At 43.7% G+C, this 19,487-nt stretch overlaps 1 protein-coding gene across 2 annotated transcripts in view; it reads right to left on the bottom strand.

Moving 5' to 3' along the window:
• DNA2 (DNA replication helicase/nuclease 2) overlaps window positions 1-19,487 on the bottom strand; it is a 57,872-nt gene that overhangs the window by 34,966 nt on the left and 3,419 nt on the right. For both annotated transcript variants that reach the window (XM_070057764.1, XM_070057763.1), the window contains exons 3-6: window positions 18,564-18,747; window positions 15,561-15,706; window positions 6,925-7,050; window positions 2,589-2,808 (exon numbers count right to left, since the gene is read on the bottom strand). In XM_070057764.1, coding sequence (XP_069913865.1) covers window positions 2,589-2,808; window positions 6,925-7,050; window positions 15,561-15,706; window positions 18,564-18,747 — 676 coding nt within the window. The remainder of the gene's footprint in view (window positions 1-2,588; window positions 2,809-6,924; window positions 7,051-15,560; window positions 15,707-18,563; window positions 18,748-19,487) is intronic.

A 19,487-nucleotide genomic window follows, 5' to 3' on the forward strand; every position in this document is an offset into this window, starting at 1 on the left:
AGCTGGGACTTGACCAGTACCCATGTGGGATGCCAGCATTACAGGTAGCAGCTTAACCCATTATACGAGGCTGGCCCCCAAACCCAACATTTCTGTTTGAACCTTGCACCAGAAAATTTTTCATTTTCCCCAATATAAGAATTACTATTTTTTTTTCCTTTAAAGTTCCTTTTGTAGCTTCTCTTCTGGGGAAGACAAAGTTCCAACTGAACAAGGGGCCAGCACTGTGGCATAGAAGGTAAGCAGTCACCTGCAGTGCTGGCATCCCATATGGGCACTGGTTCTAATCCTGGCTGCTCCACTTCCTATCCAGCTCTCTGCTATGGCCTGGGAAAGCAGTAGAAGATGGCCCAAGTCCTTGGGCCCCTGCACCCACATGGGAGACTCGGAAGAAGCTCCTGGCTTCAGATTGGCACAGCTCCAGCTGTTGCAGCCAACTGGAGTGAACCAGCGGATAGAAGACTTTTCTCTCTCTCTCTCTCTCTCTCTCTCTGCCTCTGCTCTCTCTGCGTAACTCTGACTTTTGAATAAATAAATCTTTAAAAAAAGATATCCCTACTGAACAAAATTTAATGCAGTAATATTCATTGCCTTGATGGTATAGCAAATATTAGAACAGTAAACTAAATGAAAAAGGATTCACAAATCCAAATCACCTTATACCTTGAAATGCTTTTATATTTCCCTCCAAGTAGTATTCTAAAGTGACACCAAACTTGTGCTTAAAATAAAGTCAAGTAAAATTTTCAATCTCATAAACATCCTTTCTTCTATCTTGATACAACGTTCCTTCTTGAAGAGGGCTTTAATCTAGCCAAATAATTACTTTGTAATTTCAGCCATTTGTGTATTACTAAAGTGAAAAGTTCAGTGTCTCTATAACCCAGCAATAGTTAAGAAAAGAAGGCTATTGGGCCGGCGCTGCGGCTCACTAGGCTAATCCTCCACCTTGCGACACCGGCACACCGGGTTCTAGTTCCGGTCAGGGCGCTGGATTCTGTCCCGGTTGCCCCTCTTCCAGGCCAGCTCTCTGCTGTGGCCAGGGAGTGCAGTGGAGGATGGCCCAAGTCCTTGGGCCCTGCACCCCATGGGAGACCAGGATAAGTACCTGGCTCCTGTCATCAAATCAGCGCAGTGCGCCGGCCACAGCGCGCTGGCCGCGGCGGCTACTGGAGGGTGAACCAAGGGCAAAAGGAAGACCTTTCTCTCTGTCTCTCTCTCTCTCTCACTGTCCACCCTGTCAAAAAAAAAAAAAAAAAAAAAAAAAAGAAAAGAAAAGAAGGCTATCTTATTTTTTTTCTCAAACTTCAAAGCTTTCATGAGAATCTTTAATGTTTGGTATACAATTAAGAATGGCAAGAAAGATTTAGCAAATCTTTTTTTACTACTGATTATCCAATTCAATACTTTAAATCTGAACCTTATTTTACATAAAATCTGCTCAAATAACAGGCAAAATTTCAAAGGCAAGAATACATTTGTGTTTTATCACAAATGCTATGCTGTTACATCATATAACTTCCTTAGTATATCATAAAAATAAAATACTACTACTTTGAGTTTTCTCTTCACAGATTTCAGTTCCTGTGAAAACAGATCACATATTGCCACTGTAGATATGGGTGGAGTGGACAGAAATAAGTAGAAAACAAAAAGCAACTCTGTGTTAATTAATTACTTTGATCTGTTAAGTCACTATCATATAAATTTCAAAATTATTTTGTAATTTTTACTTATTTTATTTTCAGTTTATTTGAAAGGCAAAAAGACAGAGAGAAGAGAGATCTTCATCTACTGGTTTACTTCAAAAAAGTCTTCAATAGCCAAGGCAGGGCCAAGCCAAAGCCAAGGGCCTAAAACTCAATTCAGGTCTCCCATGTGGGAGGCATGTAACTAACTATTAAAGCTATCATCTACTGACTCCATTAGCAGGAAGCTGGGTCAGAATGGAGTAGCTGGGACTCAAACCAGGACTTCGAAATGGGATGCAGGCATCCCGAGCAGCATCCTAACCACTGTGCCAAATACCTGCCCCTAAATTTCAAATAAGTTTGAAAGAGAAGACTGTTATGTTTATCCAAGATGAATATTTATTTAATAGATGATTTTTTAAACTTCAACTTATTATAATGATAAGAGGCAGTTCTACTGTTTTATCTCAGATAAAAAATCAATATAATGTCAGAAATAAAAGAACGAACTTACACCAATGAATCCGTAAGTACCCTAAGTAAATGTTACATATAAAAAACGTCTTCAGAATGAGCGTTTGGCCTCGCAGTTGAAGATGTCAGTTAGGGTTCTGCATCCCACCCTGCAGGGCCAGGTTCATTACCCAGCTCTGGCATCATGCTATTGCAGACTCTGGAGTGACAGTGACGGCTCAAGGGCCTGGTTCCCTGCCACCTATCTGGGAGATCTGGACTGAGTCCCCGGCTCCCAGGTTTGACCCAGCCCAGCCCTACCCCTGCTGTTGCTCTGGGGAGTGAACCAGCAGACAGGAGTTGGCTAGCTCACTTGCTCTCACTCTCTCAAATTAAAAACAAAACAAAACACCTCCATTGTAACTATTTTCTTAAAATGTATACCTGACTACGGTGTTCAACAGAATTTGATTCTTTGCCAGTCTTGAGTTCCAAGGGCATTATCTTGTATTTCGTCTTATGACCTCGATGTATTTTCACACCAACTGTAACATCTATTTTGCCCTTTAGTCCGAACCTAGGGGACCAAATGCTTTCTTCAATATCCAATGAATTGATTACTTCAATGTGACATGTCGAATTATTATTACTGCCATCGCTTGGCCTAAAAAAGAAAACACAAAATACTCAATTAGAATATTTGGCTCATTACACATTTGCTGGTCTTGACTGACTACCTCACACAAAAAATGTGGGGATTGGAAAGTTTTCCTGCAATGATTCTCAAAGTATAGTCCCTGGACCAGTAACATCAGCATCACCTGGCAACCTGATATAAATGTAAATTCAAAGGTTCCCTCTCCAGACTGATTCAAGCAGAATCTGCAAGGATGAAGCCCAGCAATCTACTTCACAAACCCCCTAAGCAATTCTGATGTGCACTCAAGTTTAAGTGTCATGGTTCTATAGGCTCTCATGTAATTTAATCTTTGCTAATATTTATCATCTATGCTTGTCAGTTCATTCCCACTACAATCTTCTCAAGACCTTTCCTGAAGCCAAGATTACTATGTGGACAGCTGGAGGCACAATTATCAATTTGAGTATTCTGACAATTATTACACAAATTAATATGCAATGGCTTGAATGTGTTGCACCTATACAGCAAGGGATGTGTTCCTTCATGTAATACCTTATTAGACTGTGTAAGCACGTGTGCTCAGCCCACCATCTATGAAGCACTGGGCTTCTTCACCTAACTTTTCACCCACAATCCACACAGAGCAATCTTCAAAGGACCTCGTGACCACACCTACACATCCCCATTATGTTCTTTACTTAATCATTAAGTGAATCCATCTTGGCCTCTATCAACATCTAAAATTAAGCACTCAATATTGCTTTTTAATTATAAAGGAGGTTCAGACGTTAATATCTTAACTAGCCAAGTGCAAAGAAAGGAGAAAAAAAGGGAATATAATAAGTGTTGAGAGAATTGGAACAAATGGAAACAACAATGAAAATTATTATACAAAGGCAGGTCTTTCGGTGCAGCAGCTCAAGCAGTTGCTTGGGATACCCACATCCCATATCATAGTGCCAGTTCAAGTCCTGCTACTCAGCTTCTGAGCCACTGTCCTGCTAATGTGAATGGAAGGCAGCAGATGATGGCCCAAATACTTGAGTTCCTATCACCCATGTAGGAAACTCAGATGCACTTCCTGGCTCCTGAATGCAGCCAGGCCAAGCCTGGCCTTTGAAGCCACTTGGGAGTCAACCAGCAGACAGAAGAGATATCCTTCTTGTGCACGCACATGCTCTCTTGCCCTCTCTCAGTCTGCTTTTCAAACAAATAAATCTTTAACAACAACAAAATTAATCCTTATGCATGATCAAGATTTACTCATTTTTCAGAGCAGCTATAGCTATTCTGCTGAAAGGATCAGAAAAAAGTCAGACAACAGCTATCTCATATTTATTAATCTCAGCTATATTTTAAACTTTTAGACTGTGTAAGCATAAGCAAAGCCATATCTAATGAAAATCTTATATGAAAAGAATTGCGATTATCAAAAACTCAGAAAAAAAGAACGGTGGCAAGGACGTGAAGAGACTGGAGCCTTTGTGCACTCTTGCTGGGACTGTCAAATGGTCCAATGGCTCCAAAGCTAGAATGGAGGTTTCTCTAAAAACTCAAAATAGAACTATGATTTGACCTAGCAAACTCAATTCTAGGCACATATCCAGAAGTTTTGAAAGTAGATTCTTAAGTAAGATTTGCAAATTTATTCATAGCAGCACTCTTTACAAGAGCCAAGAGTTAGAAGTAACACAAATGCCCATCCATGGATGAATGGATAAACAAAACAGATACACTTGCTCATTCAACAGATTATTATTTCTTCTTAAAAAGGAAATCCAAGCCAGTGCTGTGGCACAGTGGGTAAAATCACCACCTGCAGTGCCAGCATCCCATGTGAGAGTTGGTTTGAGTCTCTGCTGCTCCAATTCCGATCCAGCTCTCTGCTATGGTCTGGGAAAGCAGTGGAAGATGGCCCAAGTCCTCAGGCCCCTGTACCCACATGGGAGAACCGGAAGAAGCTCCTGGCTTTGGATCGGCCCAGCTCCGGCCGTTGTGGCCATCTGGGAAGTAAACCAGCTGATGGAAGACCTCTCTCTACCTCTGCTTCTCTGTGACTTTGCCTTTCAAATAAATAAATAAATCTTTAAAAAAAAAAAAAAAAAGGAAATCCTGTCACTGTAGCACAGATGAACTCTGAAAATACTATGCTATTTGGGGAGTAAACTGGTGGATGGGAGCTCTCTTGCTCTGTCCCCGCCTCTCAGTAAGTAAAACATGCAAATTACTTTTTTATATATAATTTTTAAAGATTTACTTATTTATTTGAATGGCAGAATTACAGAGAGGCAGAGGCAGAGAGAGAGAGAGGTCTTCCATCTGCTGGTTCACTCCCCAATGGCCGCAGCAGCCAGAGCTGCACCCATCTGAAGCCAGAAGCCAGGAGCTTCTTCCGGGTCTCCCTACTCAGGTGCAGGGGCCCAAACATCTGGGCCATCTTCTACTGTTTCCCCAGGCCATAGCAGAGAGCTGGATCAGTAGTGGAGCAGCTGGGACTCAAACTGGCACCCATATGGGATGCTGGAACTACAGACGGCGGCTTCACATGCTATGCCACAGCACCAGCCCTGTGAATTACTTTTTTTTTTTCTTTTTTTTTTGACAGGCAGAGTGGACAGTCAGAGAGAGAGACAGAGAGAAAGGTCTTCCTTTCACTGTTGGTTCACCCTCCAATGGCCGCCGCGGCCGGCGCGCTTCAGCCAGCGCACCGCGCTGATCCGAAGGCAGGAGCCAGGTACTTCTCCTGGTCTCCCATGGGGTGCAGGGCCCAAGCACTTGGGCCATCCTCCACTGCACTCCCTGGCCACAGCAGAGAGCTGGCCCGGAAGAGGGGTAACCGGGACAGAATCCGGCGCCCTGACCGGGACTAGAACCCGGTGTGCTGGCGCCGCAAGGCGGAGGATTAGCCTATTGAGCCACGGCGCCGGCTACTTTTAAGAATGTACTTGATTTAATATAAAATGACCAAGAATTATTATCTCAACATGTAATCAACGTAAACATTATTAATAAAACACTCTGCAACTTTTGATTAAAACAAAGAAACTCTTCTACTAGGGTGAGTTTGTGAAGAAACAACCAGTTTGTATATGTAGACAGACACAGAGCTCCCGATCACTGTTTCACACTCCAAATGCACTAATTTTCAAGGGCAGGGCTGATTCCAAGCCCAGGGAGGTCAGTGACACAAGCCAGGTCTACCTTGTGAGATCAGGGACCCAATTATTTGAATTATTGCTGCCTCTCAGGAAGTCAGGAAACAGAGCTGGTTCTTAAACACTGGAATAATATGCACCCAAAATCAATCAACTGTTGAAAATAAAAAATGGTATGATTTTTTTATGGCAGAGAAAAAATTTAAATGTTGTAAAATAAAAAAAGAAAATACTATGCTAAGTGAAATAAACCAGCCACAAGAAGACAACTACTGTATGATCCCACTTATATGGGGTATCTAAAGTGGTCAAATTCTTAAAAATATAAAGTAGAGGGGCCAGCGCTGTGGCATAAGGGGTAAGGTACCACTTGAGACACCTACATCTCATAAGAGAGCACTGGTTCAAATCTCAGATACTCTGTGCTTCTGATACAGCTTCTTTCTTGCTAATGTGCCTGGGAGGCAGCAGATAATGGTTCAAGTACTTGAGTTCCTGTCACCCCTGAGGGAGACCAGATAGAGTTCCTGGTCCCTAGCCTCAGCCTGGCCCAGCCCATGCTATTGTGGGCATTTGGAGAGTGAACCAATGGACAGAAACTCGACCACCGCCCCCTTCCCCAAAGTTTGCCTTTCAAATAAGTAAAACTTTAAACAAATTTTAAAAAACCTGAAAAATAAGCAAAATGACAAATGGCATTAAATGGCCAACATAGTATTTAAATATACAACACAAGCCATACAATACTAACAGAGTAGGCCCCCCAAAATATTTATAAACTAATTATTTTTAAAAATGTCTACATAGAAAAATTAGATGGCTTTATTATAATGAAAATAAAATTTCTATTCCATTGATTGTCAAGACCATAATTTAAAAATAAACAAGAAAAGGCCAATCATCATAGCTCAATCTTTAAAAAGCTTTGATTCAACATACAAGATGGGATCCTATGAACAATAAATAAAGAAAATACATTTCTTACAGAGAGAGCTGCATCTGAGGGAAGTCAGTGTTCTGATGCATGAAGTCTCCAGCCCACTTAGAAAATGAAGGAAGATACTCCTCTACTTCTTGTTTTATTTCATCTTGACTGAGATTTAAGCGGTACCTGCCAAAAGTAGATATTAAACATGAGAATGTACACATGAGAGAAGGACAAGGTCCAAGCAAGAAACTCAAGTGTCCACTGGATAACAAATGGATAAGCAAAATGTAGCGCAGATACAGAATGGGAGTACTACAGTTTTTAAAAGGAAGGCAATTGGAACAGGAATTTGACTTAGTGATGAAGATGGCACCTGGGGGGCTGACACTGCATCTCAGTAGGTAAAGCCTTCCTTTACAGAGCCAGCATCCCAAATGGGTGCTGGTTCAGTCCCGGCTGCTCTCCTTCTGATCCAGCTCTCTGCTGATGGCCTGGGAAAGCAGCTGAAGACGGCCCAAGTGCTTAGACCCCTGCACCTACCTGGAGACCTGGAAGAAGCTCCTGGTTCCTGGCTCCTGGTTTTGGATCTGCCCAGTTCTGGCCCTTGCGGCCATTTGAGAAGTGAACCAGTGGATGGAAGCTCTCTCTCTCTATAACTGCTTCTCAAATAAATAAATCTTCTTTAAAAAAAGATGCCAGTTGGAGGCCCAGCATGTGGCACAGCAGATTAAGCCAATGCCTTCAAGGCTGGCGTCCTACATCAGAGCGCCAGTTTGAGTCCAGGCTGCTCCATTTCTAACCCAGCTCTCTGCTAATGCACTTGGGAAAGCAACAGAAGACAGCCCAAGTACTTGGGCCCCTGAACCCACGTGAGAGTCCCAGATGGAGTTCCAGGCTCCAATCACCGGCCTGGTACTGCCCTGGCTATTGTGGTATTTGGACAGTGAACCAGCAGACAGACCTCTATATATATACATCTGCCTTTCAAATAAAAAAAAAAATCTTTGAATCTTTAAAATAACTAAAGAAAAAAGATGCTCCTTAGGACACCTGCATCCCATATCAGAGTGCCTGGGTTTGAGTTCTGGCTCGGTTCCCGATTCCAGATTCCTGCAATATGCACCCTGGGTGGCAAAAGGTGACAGCTCAAGTAGTTGGGTCCCTACCACCCACGTGGGAGATACGGATTGGTCTGGCCCAGCCCCAGTTGGTGTGGGCATTTGGAGAGTAAGTCAGTGGACAGGACTTTTCTCTGCCTGCCTGTGACCTATCCCCCACCCTCACACCTTTCAAGTAAATAAAAGAAAATTTAAATGTCTGGAGAACTGCTGTATACGAGTAGACTCACACTCCCAGGATGGCCCCTACTTTAAGCTTCCCAACCTTTATAACTACTCTAGGAGATGAGAAGCCCGTCAGTGTGTGCGTCAGACCATACTTGGCTGTGAGTGCTAACTCTGCAGTAACCCCATGTGTTGACTGTCCATCAGATCTGTTTCCTCATCTGTATGGCAGAGAAAAATAACCACCTCTCAGAGTCAGTTTTCAATGAACGCAAGGTACTGAGCTTATGGTAAGAATGTTTTAGGGTATGAAGAGGAAGGTAATGAGGAATACTTATAACACGCTGACTTACAGGCCAGGCAGGACTCTAGGGGGTTCCCGCGAACACACACCTTCATACCTCACCATAATTCTATGAGACAGGCATTGGCATTGTCATCGCCACTTTATAGCCAAGGGAACTGAGCCCACAGGTCAGATTACTTCTAACTTCAAAAGGACATATAGCTTTAGCTGTGGAACCTAACTTCTTATTCCATGCTCCCTTCTACACCATGTTGGAACAGTTACTGCCATTCCTGTCTCCCTGAAGACCTGAGCTCACTTCCTTCAGTACTGCCAAACTCTCCAATGAGTATTTCAAAAATAATTTGTCATTTTTCTAACATACTCACAACAGCTCCATCCTAAACACATTCATAAACATGGCAATGTTAGGATACTACGAATGTACTGTATGGTAACTTTGCAATACTTTCAACACCACATTTAATAAGCTCTCACTTTCCGAGATTTCTGCTGCCTCTGGCTTTCCGGAACAGGAGAGAACAGAGCTGTGCAGGCCTCCGAGTGAGCCAGGTCAGCAGGGAGGACGACACTGGCAACCGCAGCGCTCTCAAACTGTTTGTCTCAAGCACAACAGCAAGCTCGTGGTAGCTACTGCTAATAGCCAAAACCCACAGCAACACACTGCGGCTGCCCAATGGGAAGCTATCCTCGCAAAAGGCTCTCTGAAGTCCTAACACAGGACGGCTAAGGGATCGCGGTGGGAAACAGGGACTCGCATGCGACTGGCAGAAATGGGAACTGCGACGATGACTGCAGCAATCTGGCGCTAGATGGATCAAGACTTTAAAGGCATAGGGCTGATCCTACTCTGAAAAAAAGAATTCTAGAGAGGACATCAGTGGACAACTGACAACACTGAAATGTGCAAAGTTTATCAGAGAAAAGTATTCTAGCAATGTTATATGCAGTTCACTAAGAGAAAATTCTGCCTCTTGGCAACCACACACTTGGAGGTAAGACCATCATGTATACAATTTACTCTCAGGTGGATTAGAAAAAAAATCTAGAGAGAGGAAGGGAAGGAGAAGGAAGGAGAGGGAGAAAACACCAATAACAGAGCAAAGGAGGAGATATGCTAACTGGTGAGTCTGGGTGAAGGGTATATGAATGCTCTTAGTACCACTCTTTTTTTTTATTTTAAAGATTTATTTATTTGAAAGACAGAGTTACAGGTAGAGGTAGAGACAGTGAGAGAGGTCTTCCATCCCTGGTTCACCCCCAAGATGGCTGCAACAGCTGGAGCTGAGCCAATCCAAAGCCAAGAGCCAGGAGCTGCTTCTCGGTCTCTCACGTGGGTGCAGGGGCCCAAGCACTTGGGCCATCCTCCACTGCCCTCCCGGGCCACAGCAGACAGCTGGACTGGAAGAGGAGCAGCCAGACTAGAACCGGCGCCCATATGGGATGCCGGGCACCTCAGGCCAAGGCTTTAACCCGCTATGCCACAGCACCGGCCCCTTGTACCACTCTTATAACTCTTCTCTAAATTTGAAATTATCTCCAAATTTATAAAATATTTTTTCTTTCATTTTTTTAAAATTCTCATTTGATGAGATAAAGCAAGAGCTCCCTTCTGATTTCGTTCCAAAATGCCCACAACAAGCCAGGGCTGGACTGGAGCCAAAGCACAGAACCAGGAACTCTAATCTAGTCCTCCCATGCAAGTGGCAGGGACCCAACATCATTGCCTCTTAGGGTCTGGACTGTCAGGACAAAGAGCCAGTAATTGAAGTCAGGTACTCCAATGAGCGAAATGGACACCTTAACCACTAGGCCAAACACCTGCCTCCAAAGTTTAATCTTTTTAAAGAGTTATTTATGTATTTGAAAGACAGTTACAGAGAAGAAAACAGAGATCTTCCATCTGCTGGTTCACTCTCCAAATGGCTCCAGCAGCAGGGGCTGTGGCAAGCTGAAGCCATGAGCCAGAACTCCATCTGGGTCTCCCATATGAGTAGCAGGGGCCTAAATACTTGGGCCATTCTCCATTGCCTCCCCAGGTACATTAGCAGGGAGAAGGATTGGAAACAGAGCACCCAGGATGTGAACAAGTACGCACATGGAATACCAGCGTAACGGGCAGCAGCCTAACCCACCATACCACAACAGATTTATTTTTCACTGTATATACCCTCTTGTATTATTATAACACGGTATACATGAATTTATAACATATTTATATTAAATGTTTATTTGAAAGGTAGAATAATACAGAGAGACAGAGAGCAATCTTCCATCTGCTATTTCACTCCCCAAATCCCCACAACAGCCAGAACTGGGCCAGGCAGAAGCCGTAAGTTCAGAACTCCACCCTGGCCTCTCACGTGAGAACTAGGAATCTAAGCACTTAAGCCATGCATACTGCCTGCCAGTATGCATAAGCAGGAAAAAGGATTGGAAGCTAAGAAGCCAAAACATGAATCAGCACTCTAATATGGGCTATAAGCATTCCAAGAAGATTCTTAACCCAATACACCATAATGCCTCCCCCATAACCCATTTAGAGATTCTAAAGAACAATTTTAAAAATCAAGCACAATTGGATAATCTTTTTCCTAAATTACTTTTTCCAAGAACCAGGAGCTTTAAAAAATATATAAATATATATACACACACACACATATATATATATTTATTTCCATCTGCTGGTCCACTCCCTTTATGTCCATCAACAGCTGGAGCTAGGCCAGACTGAAGCCAGGAGGCTGGAACTCTATCCAGGTCTCCCAATGTAGGTACAAAAGCCCAAGCACTTGGCCCACCTTCTGCTTCTTTCTCAGATGCATTACCAGGGAGCTGAATTGGAAGAGGTGGAGCAGCTGGAACTCGAACCCATGCCCATATGGATGCCAGTGTTGCAGTGGCAGCTTAACTTGCTGCACCGGCTGGTGCTGCGGCTCACCAGGCTAATCCTCCGCCTGCAGCACCGGCACCCCGGGGTTATAGTCCCGGTCCAGGCGCCGGATTCTGTCCCAGTTGCTCCTCTTCCAGTCCAGCTCTCTGCTGTGGCCCGGGAGGGCAGTGGAGGATGGCCCAGGTCCTTGGGCCCCGCACCCGCATGGAAAACCAGGAGGAAGCACCTGGCTCCTGGCTTCGGATCAGCGCAGTGCGGTGGCCGTAACACTCCAGCCGTGGCGGCCACTTGGGGGGTGAATCAACGGAAAAAGGAAGGCCTTTCTCTCTCTTTCTCTCTAACTCTGCCTGTCAAAAAACAAAAAAACAAAAACCTTGCTGCGCCACAATGCCAGCCCCCAGGAGCTTTTCTTCACTGTCATGATCTGCTTAGATTCTTTCAGAGTTTTGGTTTTTCACATACCAAGCCTCTTAGTTTTCCAAAACAGTCCATACTGGTTACTTAAAAACTCTGGCATTCAAAGTCTCCATTACTACTTTTAGCACAGCCTCAACAAATGTCACATAACAGCCTGGTTTTTGCTGAGATTATTGAGGAATTTAAGGCAGGATTTTCAAGGCTGGTCTGTCCAGAAGAAAGAGTAGCACAGGAACAGATCTTTCCCTGTACCAAGGGGGAAAGGTTGATGGATTGGGGGAGTTTTCATTTTTATTTAGTTATTTTAAGAAGTGGACAGAGACAGAGACAGAAAGATCTTTAACCCACTCATTTATTCTCCAAATGCCCACAAGAGCTGGGGCTGAGCCAGGCTGAAGTCAGGAGCCTAACACTCTACCAGGGTCCCATGTAGTTGACAGGGGCCCAAACACTTGAGTTATCACTGCTGCCTCTGACAGTGTGCACCACCAGGAAGCTGGAATTGGAGACGGAGTTGGGATGTGAAACCATGCACTCTGATATGGGATGTGGGTATCTCAAGCAACATCCTAACACCCACCACAGGATTTGTTCATTTTAAAGAAGCATTCTCTTGCTTAAGATGTGACCTTGGATGGGGAGAATTACGATAGAATATTTCATAATTACATAATTCATAATTACAAAACACATATTTTCCTTTAATGACTTAACTGGAATAGAAAGCAAAGCCAGGGGGACGGTGCTGTGCGGTAGCGGGAAAAGCCCTGCATTGCCAGCATCCCATATGGGTGCTGGTTTGAGACCCAGCTGCTCCTCTTCCAATCCAGCTCTCTGCTATGGCCTGGGAAAGCAGTAGAAGATGGCCCAAGTCCTTGGGCCCCTGTACCCATGTGAAAGACCTGGAAGAAGGGCAGGCGCGCGGCTCAATAGGCTAATCCTCCGCCTTGCAGCGCCGGCACACCGGGTTCTAGTCCTGGTCGGGGCGCCAGATTCTGTCCCGGTTGCCCCTCTTCCAGGCCAGCTCTCTGCTGTGGCCAGGGAGTGCAGTGGAGGATGGCCCAAGTGCTTGGGCCCTGCACCCCATGGGAGACCAGAAGTACCTGGCTCCTGCCATCGGATCAGCGCGGTGCGCCGGCCGCGGCAGCCATTGGAGGGTGAACCAACGGCAAAGGAAGACCTTTCCCTCTGTCTCTCTCTCTCACTGTCCACTCTGCCTGTCAAAATAAAAAAATAAAAATAAAAAAAAAATAAAAAAAAAGACCTGGAAGAAGCTCCTGGCTTCAGATCAGTACAGTTCCAGCAATTGCGGCCATTTGAGCAGTGAACCAGCAGATGGAAGACCTCTCTCTCTGTCTCTGCCTCTCCTTCTATCTGTGTAACTCTAACTTACAAAATAAATATTTAAATATATTAATTAATATTGAATACATATATAATTTAAATATATTTATTTATTTATTTATTTTTTGACAGGCAGAGTGGACAGTGAGAGAGAGAGACAGAGAGAAAGGTCTTCCTTTTTGCCGTTGGTTCACCCTCCAATGGCTGCCACGGCCGGCGCGCTTCGGCCAGCGCACTGTGCTGATCCGATGGCAGGAGCCAGGTGCTTCTCCTGGTCTCCCATGGGGTGCAGGGCCCAAGTACTTGGGTCATCCTCCACTGCACTCCCTGGCCACAGCAGAGAGCTGGACTGGAAGAGGGGCAACCGGGACAGAATCCGGCGCCCCGACCGGGACTAGAACCTGGTGTGCCGGCGCCGCAAGGCGGAGGATTAGCCTAGTGAGCCGCGGCGCCGGCCTTTAAATATATATATATTTAAAGTGTTAACTACGGTGGCATTTGATACAGTGGTTAAGATACCACTTGGGACACTTGCATTTCATATTACAGTGCCTGGGTTCAAGTCCAAGATCTACTTCCAGTTCCAGCTTCCTGATAATGTGATCCAGGAAACCCAGACTGAATTCTTAGCTCCTGGATTCTTCCTAGCCTAGCTCATGCTATAGCAGACATTTGGCATGACCAGCACAAGGAATACCTTTCTCTTTGTCTCTCTCTGCCTTTCAAATAAAAATGAAACTAACACACACATACATATAAACACACAGAGAGTTAGCCATAGAATTATATTCTGGAAAATGTAGCTTCATGTCAACTAGCTTGGGAGTCAAAGTCACCATTAATAAAAACATTTATGTGGAAAAAAGACAGACTGCATAGGAGCCAAAAAAGAAAGAAAAGGGGGTAGGTATTTGGCAGAGCAGCTGTCACTTGGGACATCTGCGTCCAGTATCATAGTGTCTGGGCGTGAGTCCCAGCTCTGCTCTCCACTGCAGCTTCCTGCTAATGCACATCCCTTCCGCCCACATGGGAAACACACATTAAATTCTGTGCTCCTGGTTCAGCCTGGCACAGCACTGGCTGTTATAGGCATTTGGGGCGTGAACCAACTGATGAAAGATCTCTCTCTGCAGCTTTCAGATTAAATAAATAAATAAGTGTATGAAGAAAAAAAACTAAAAAGAGGGGCCAGCGACTGGTGCAGTAGGTTAATCCTCCACCTGCAGCACTGGCATCCCATATGGGCTCCAGTTCCTAGTCCCAGCTGCTCCTCTTCCAATCCAGCTCTCTGCCATGGCCTAGAAAAAGAGTAAAAGATGTAAAAGATGGCCCAAGTGCTTGGGCCCCCTCATGGGAGACTGAGAAGACTGGCTTCAGATTGGTACAGCTCCAGCTGTTGCTGTCATTTGGGGAGTGATCAAAGGAAGACCTTTCACTCTGTCTGTCTCAAATAAATAAATAAAATCTTAAAAAAAAAAAAAAAAAAAAAAAAAAAAAACCTAAAAAGAAAGAAGCAGGCATTTAGCCTAGCAATTAGGGCACCTTCATACGCATCAGAGTGCCTGGGTTTGATTCCTGGCTCCAGGAGACTGTAATTCAATCTGAGTGGGAAGGTGGTAGGACCCAAAGCCTGCCATTATCTGCTGTCACCAATGCTGTGCATGAGCAGGAAGCTAGATAGGAAGCAGAGTAGCCAAAACATGAACTAGGCACTCTGATGTGGGATACAGCCATCCCCAGTGGCAACTTAACTCACTATGCCCAAATGCCTACCCTGTTCTTCATAATCTTTAGTTACTCATCAAACTAGCAAAGCTGTATTTTCAAACTCATTCCATCTGACTCCTACACCCACACAATTTTTAGTATGTCACAGTTTCTAGAACTAGTGCAAAAAGATTTTTTGCGCATCTCTGAGAGCAGCTAAGGAATCTGTTGTATACATTCAGATAATTTCAGCATTTTAGCTAAAGACTTGGTGTTCTACAATTTCAGAAACTCTTCACAATGCTGCAATGGGGTACTGCAACTCTACAATCCACAATCTAGACTACGTCAATATATACAGTGTAGTCTAATTCTAAAAACCATACAGAGGCTAGTGCATGACACAGCAGGTTAAGCTCCTCGCCTCCAGTGCTGGCATCCCATATGGGTGCCAGTTCATATCCCAGAGGCTCCACTTCCAATCCAGTTTCCTGCTAACGTGCCTGGGAAAGCACCAGAGGATGGCCCAAGTCCTTGGGCCCCGACACCCAGGTGGGAGGCCAGTAAGAATCTCCTGGTTTTTGGTTTCGGATTGGCCCAGCTCCAGTGGATAGAACACTTCTCTCTCTAACTCTGCTTATCAAAGTAAATAAAATTTCAAAAACAAAACAAAACCATATAGCTACCAAGAAAGAAGTGACAAAATAAAACTGTACCTGCAGTTTTTCTCATAACTACTTACATTTCCTTCAAATGTCTTATTTCTTGAACAGTTTGAGAAGCAAGCTCTTGGAGCTTTTCTGGGGCAAAGCTATCACTTATTGCTTTTTGAAATACTTCATGGAGAACTGTACCAATTAGCATTTGGCGGGTCGTTGAATCTGAGCTCTAAGAAACAAATCATACATTTTATTTCACAGCATGTTAACACACAGGAGCACATATTTACTGCCTAAATCTGTTAAACTATTATGCCCAAAGTACACTGAATAGAAAAATACAAATATATTAAATAATGCTTTTTCTGGCAGATGAGATCATAGGTAGCTTCCCCTTTCCTCTATTCAGAATTTAAAAATTCTTATTTATTGGGGCCAGTGCTGCAGTGTAGTAACTAAGGCTGCCATTTTCAGTGCCAGCATCCCATTTGGCTGCTGGTTCGAGTCCTGCCTGCTCTACTTCCAATCCAGCTATCTGTTACAGTCTGGGAAAGCAGAAGATGGCACAAGTCCTTGGACCCCTGCACCCACATAGGAGACCTGGAAGAAGCTCCAGGCTCCTGGCTTCAGATTGGCCCAGCTCCAACCACTGCAGCCATTTGGGGAGTGAACCAGCAGATGGAAGATCTCTCTCACCCTGCCTCTGCCTCTCTGTAACTCTGCTTTTCAAATAAATAAATCTTTAAAAAAAAGTTTCTCATTTATTTTTACTTATTTGAAAAGCAGTGGGACAGAGACAGAGAGATCTTGTATCTGTCGGATTATCCAAATATCTGTAACAGCTAGGGATGAGCCAAACTGAAGCCAGGAGCCCAGCACTCAATCCAGGCTCCCACAAGGGTAGCAAGGACCCAAGTACATGAGCCATCATCTGCTGCCTTCCAGGGTATACGTAAGAAGGAAGCTAGAATTGGGAGCAGAGCCAGGACAGTAATCCAGGCACTCTGATAGGGGACATAGGTGACCCAAGCAGTGTGTTAACCACCAAGCCAAATGCCCACCCCTGAATTATTTTTACAAGCTGTATTATTTTATGAATGAGTTATTTTTAAAAATAATAATTTCCACTTGGGAAAAATTAAAATAATATTAAAAAGTTCAATTATATTCAATATTTTCAAAGAATTCTTCTCTAATTTGACTTTATAATTTACTCAAATAGAAAAGTCAATAAAGGCATAGTTAAAGCAGCTGGTGTGACACAATGGGTTTTAAGTTGCCACTTGGAATGCCCGTATGCCATATCACAGTACAGGTTTCAGTCCTTGCTATTCCACTTCTGATCCAGCTTCCTATTAATGTGCCTGGGAGGCAGCAGATGATGGCCCAAGTGCTTGGGCTCCTGCTATTCATAAGGGAGACCTAGATGAATTCCAGGCTCTTAAATGCAGCCCAGCCCAGCCCTGGCTGTTGTGGGTATCTGCAGAATTAGCTAGTACATAAAAGATCTCCCTTTGACTCTCCAAGTTTTCTGCCTTTCAAATAAAATGCAAAAAAATAAAAAATTTCTTTGAACATTATCAAGATAAACTGGACAATTGATTAATGTAAGAAATTACTGGTAATTTTACTGAGTATAAATAAATTTAAAAATATATATGTTTAAGAACAGAATGTTAGTGATTAATGGTAGGTTTATTACGAGAGTTTATTGTAATCATACTTTTACAGATATTTGAAATATTCCTTAATTTTTTTAAAGAGACTTTCAGATTTTTAGTTTTTTGGCAATCACATGAAGTTAAGTTTGGGAATGCCTAAGTATATTAAATTTAAAATCTTATCGGGGCTGGCACTGTGGCGCAGCGGGTTAAAGCCCTGGCCTGAAATGCCAGCATCCCGTATGGGCACCAGTTCGAAACCCGGCTACTCCGTTTCCAATCCAGCTCTCTGCTATGGCCTGGGAAAGCAGTAGAAGATGGTCCCAAGTCCTTGGGCCCCTGCACCCGAGTGGGGGACCTGGAAGAAGCTCCTGGCTCCTGGCTTTGGATCGGCGCAGCTCCGGCCGCTGTGGCCAACTGGGGAGTGAACCATTGGAAAGAAGACCTCTCTCTCTCTCTCTCTCTCTCCTCTGTGCAATTCTGACTTTCAAATAAATAAATAAATCTTAAAAAAAAAAATCTTATCACTTGTTAATTTTCTTACCAACAAAATAAACTATTAAGTGCTGAAGAAGATTCAGAGGAGTCAGACATCTGGCCTTGAGTCTCAGCACTGCCCTTTACTAGTTCTATGACCCCAGGCAAGTCACCTAACCTCTCTGAGCTCATTTCCTCCTCTGCAAAATGCATCTACCTTGCAGGACTGCTGGGAAGATCAAATGAGATAATAAATGCGAAAGTGCTCTGTAAACTCTAAGATCCTTTAAGAACTTAACTGTTTATATTGTTCACCCTGGGGCTGGTGTTGTGGCACAGTATCTGCAATACCAGCTGTCCATATTAGAGCACTGGTTACAGTCCTGGCTGCTCCACTTCCGATCCAGCTCCCTTCTAATGTACCTGGGAAAGCAGCAAAAGGTAGCCCAAGTGCTTGGGTCCCTGCCACCTAGGTGGGAGACTAAGACAGAGTTCCCAGCTTCTGGCTTCAACCTGGCCCAGCCCTGCCTATTGTTGGCATCTGGGGAGTGAACCAGCAGATGGAAGATCAATCTCTGTCTCTCCCACCCCTTCTATCACTCTCCCTTTCAAATAAATAAAGTAAATCTTTAGGGGCCAGCATTGCGGTATCCCATTTGGGCACTTGTTGGATTCTCAGATGCTCCGCTTCCAATCCAGCTCCCTGCTAATGCAGCTGGAAAAACGGCAGAAGATGGCCCAAACACTGGGGTCACTGCCACCCAGGCAGGAGACCCAGATGGAGTTCTAGTTTCTGTCTGGCCCAGCACTGACCATTGCTGCCATTTGGGGAGTGACCCAATAGATGGAAGAGTTCTCTCTATGTCACTGCCTTTCAAATAAGTAAAGGGGATATTTAGGAAAATAAACAAGTACAATGAAATAAATATTAAAACAAATGTTATTTACCCTAAAGGTTTCACTCAAGACAGCTCTTCTCATACATCGAATACTACTGGCGATGCTTGTGCCGGAAATCAGCATGTCTGGATACAGAATCAAATATCCAAAATCTTCATCTATTATCCAAGTATCAGAAGTACAGTCCCCCTCCAAATGAATGATATCCCCTGGCTGTACTGGAACAGAACACCTGCAAATTAAACAAAATGACAGGATAAACACATAGTTTAAGTGCCTACATTAAAACCTAGAAAGAAGGCTTTGAAAATTAATGAATGTTTTATCTGAAGAAACAGTAAGTATTTCTAAGTTTCTAGGTCTTGTTAAAAACTGAAATACCAAGATGCAGTCTTTTGAGTCAACTCCTAGTCGCACCATCCCTTTTCACCTGGTGAAGCATCCTGCAGAATATGCAAGAATTCTGCTTAAGCACCAAAGAGGCAACTTACTTAGTGCTAGTAATGTCTATTCCAAAAGCAATCAAATCTATGCTAGTGTAATATATAGATAGATCCAGTTAGGAACTGGGTTGTTTAAATCATTAATTTTGTCATTCTTAAGTCCTATAGCTTCCACTTATTCTGAGGTATAAAGCCAAACCAAGTGCAGCAAGAACAACATCACTTTTATTTAGTTCAATCTCACTCACAGCCAAGGCAAAGACAAAGTTAGGCCTCCACCTTCTCTGCATCTTCCTCCCACCTCCCATGCACCACATCTTGAGTAGAGACATCTAAGGTTTGAGACTGCTCCTACATTGCAATTAATTTTGCTGTTACTGAGAACTAACAACCTTAAAACAGAATGTACTGCAGTCACTGCCCCTTAAGACAGATTGAGAATCCCTAATCTGAATATCTAAAATTTAATGTATTTTGAGTATCAACATGAAATCATAAGTGAAAATTTCCACACCTGTGTGCCAGGTCA

This window comes from Oryctolagus cuniculus, chromosome 15, assembly GCF_964237555.1.
Source record: "Oryctolagus cuniculus chromosome 15, mOryCun1.1, whole genome shotgun sequence".
Taxonomy (NCBI): domain Eukaryota; kingdom Metazoa; phylum Chordata; class Mammalia; order Lagomorpha; family Leporidae; genus Oryctolagus; species Oryctolagus cuniculus.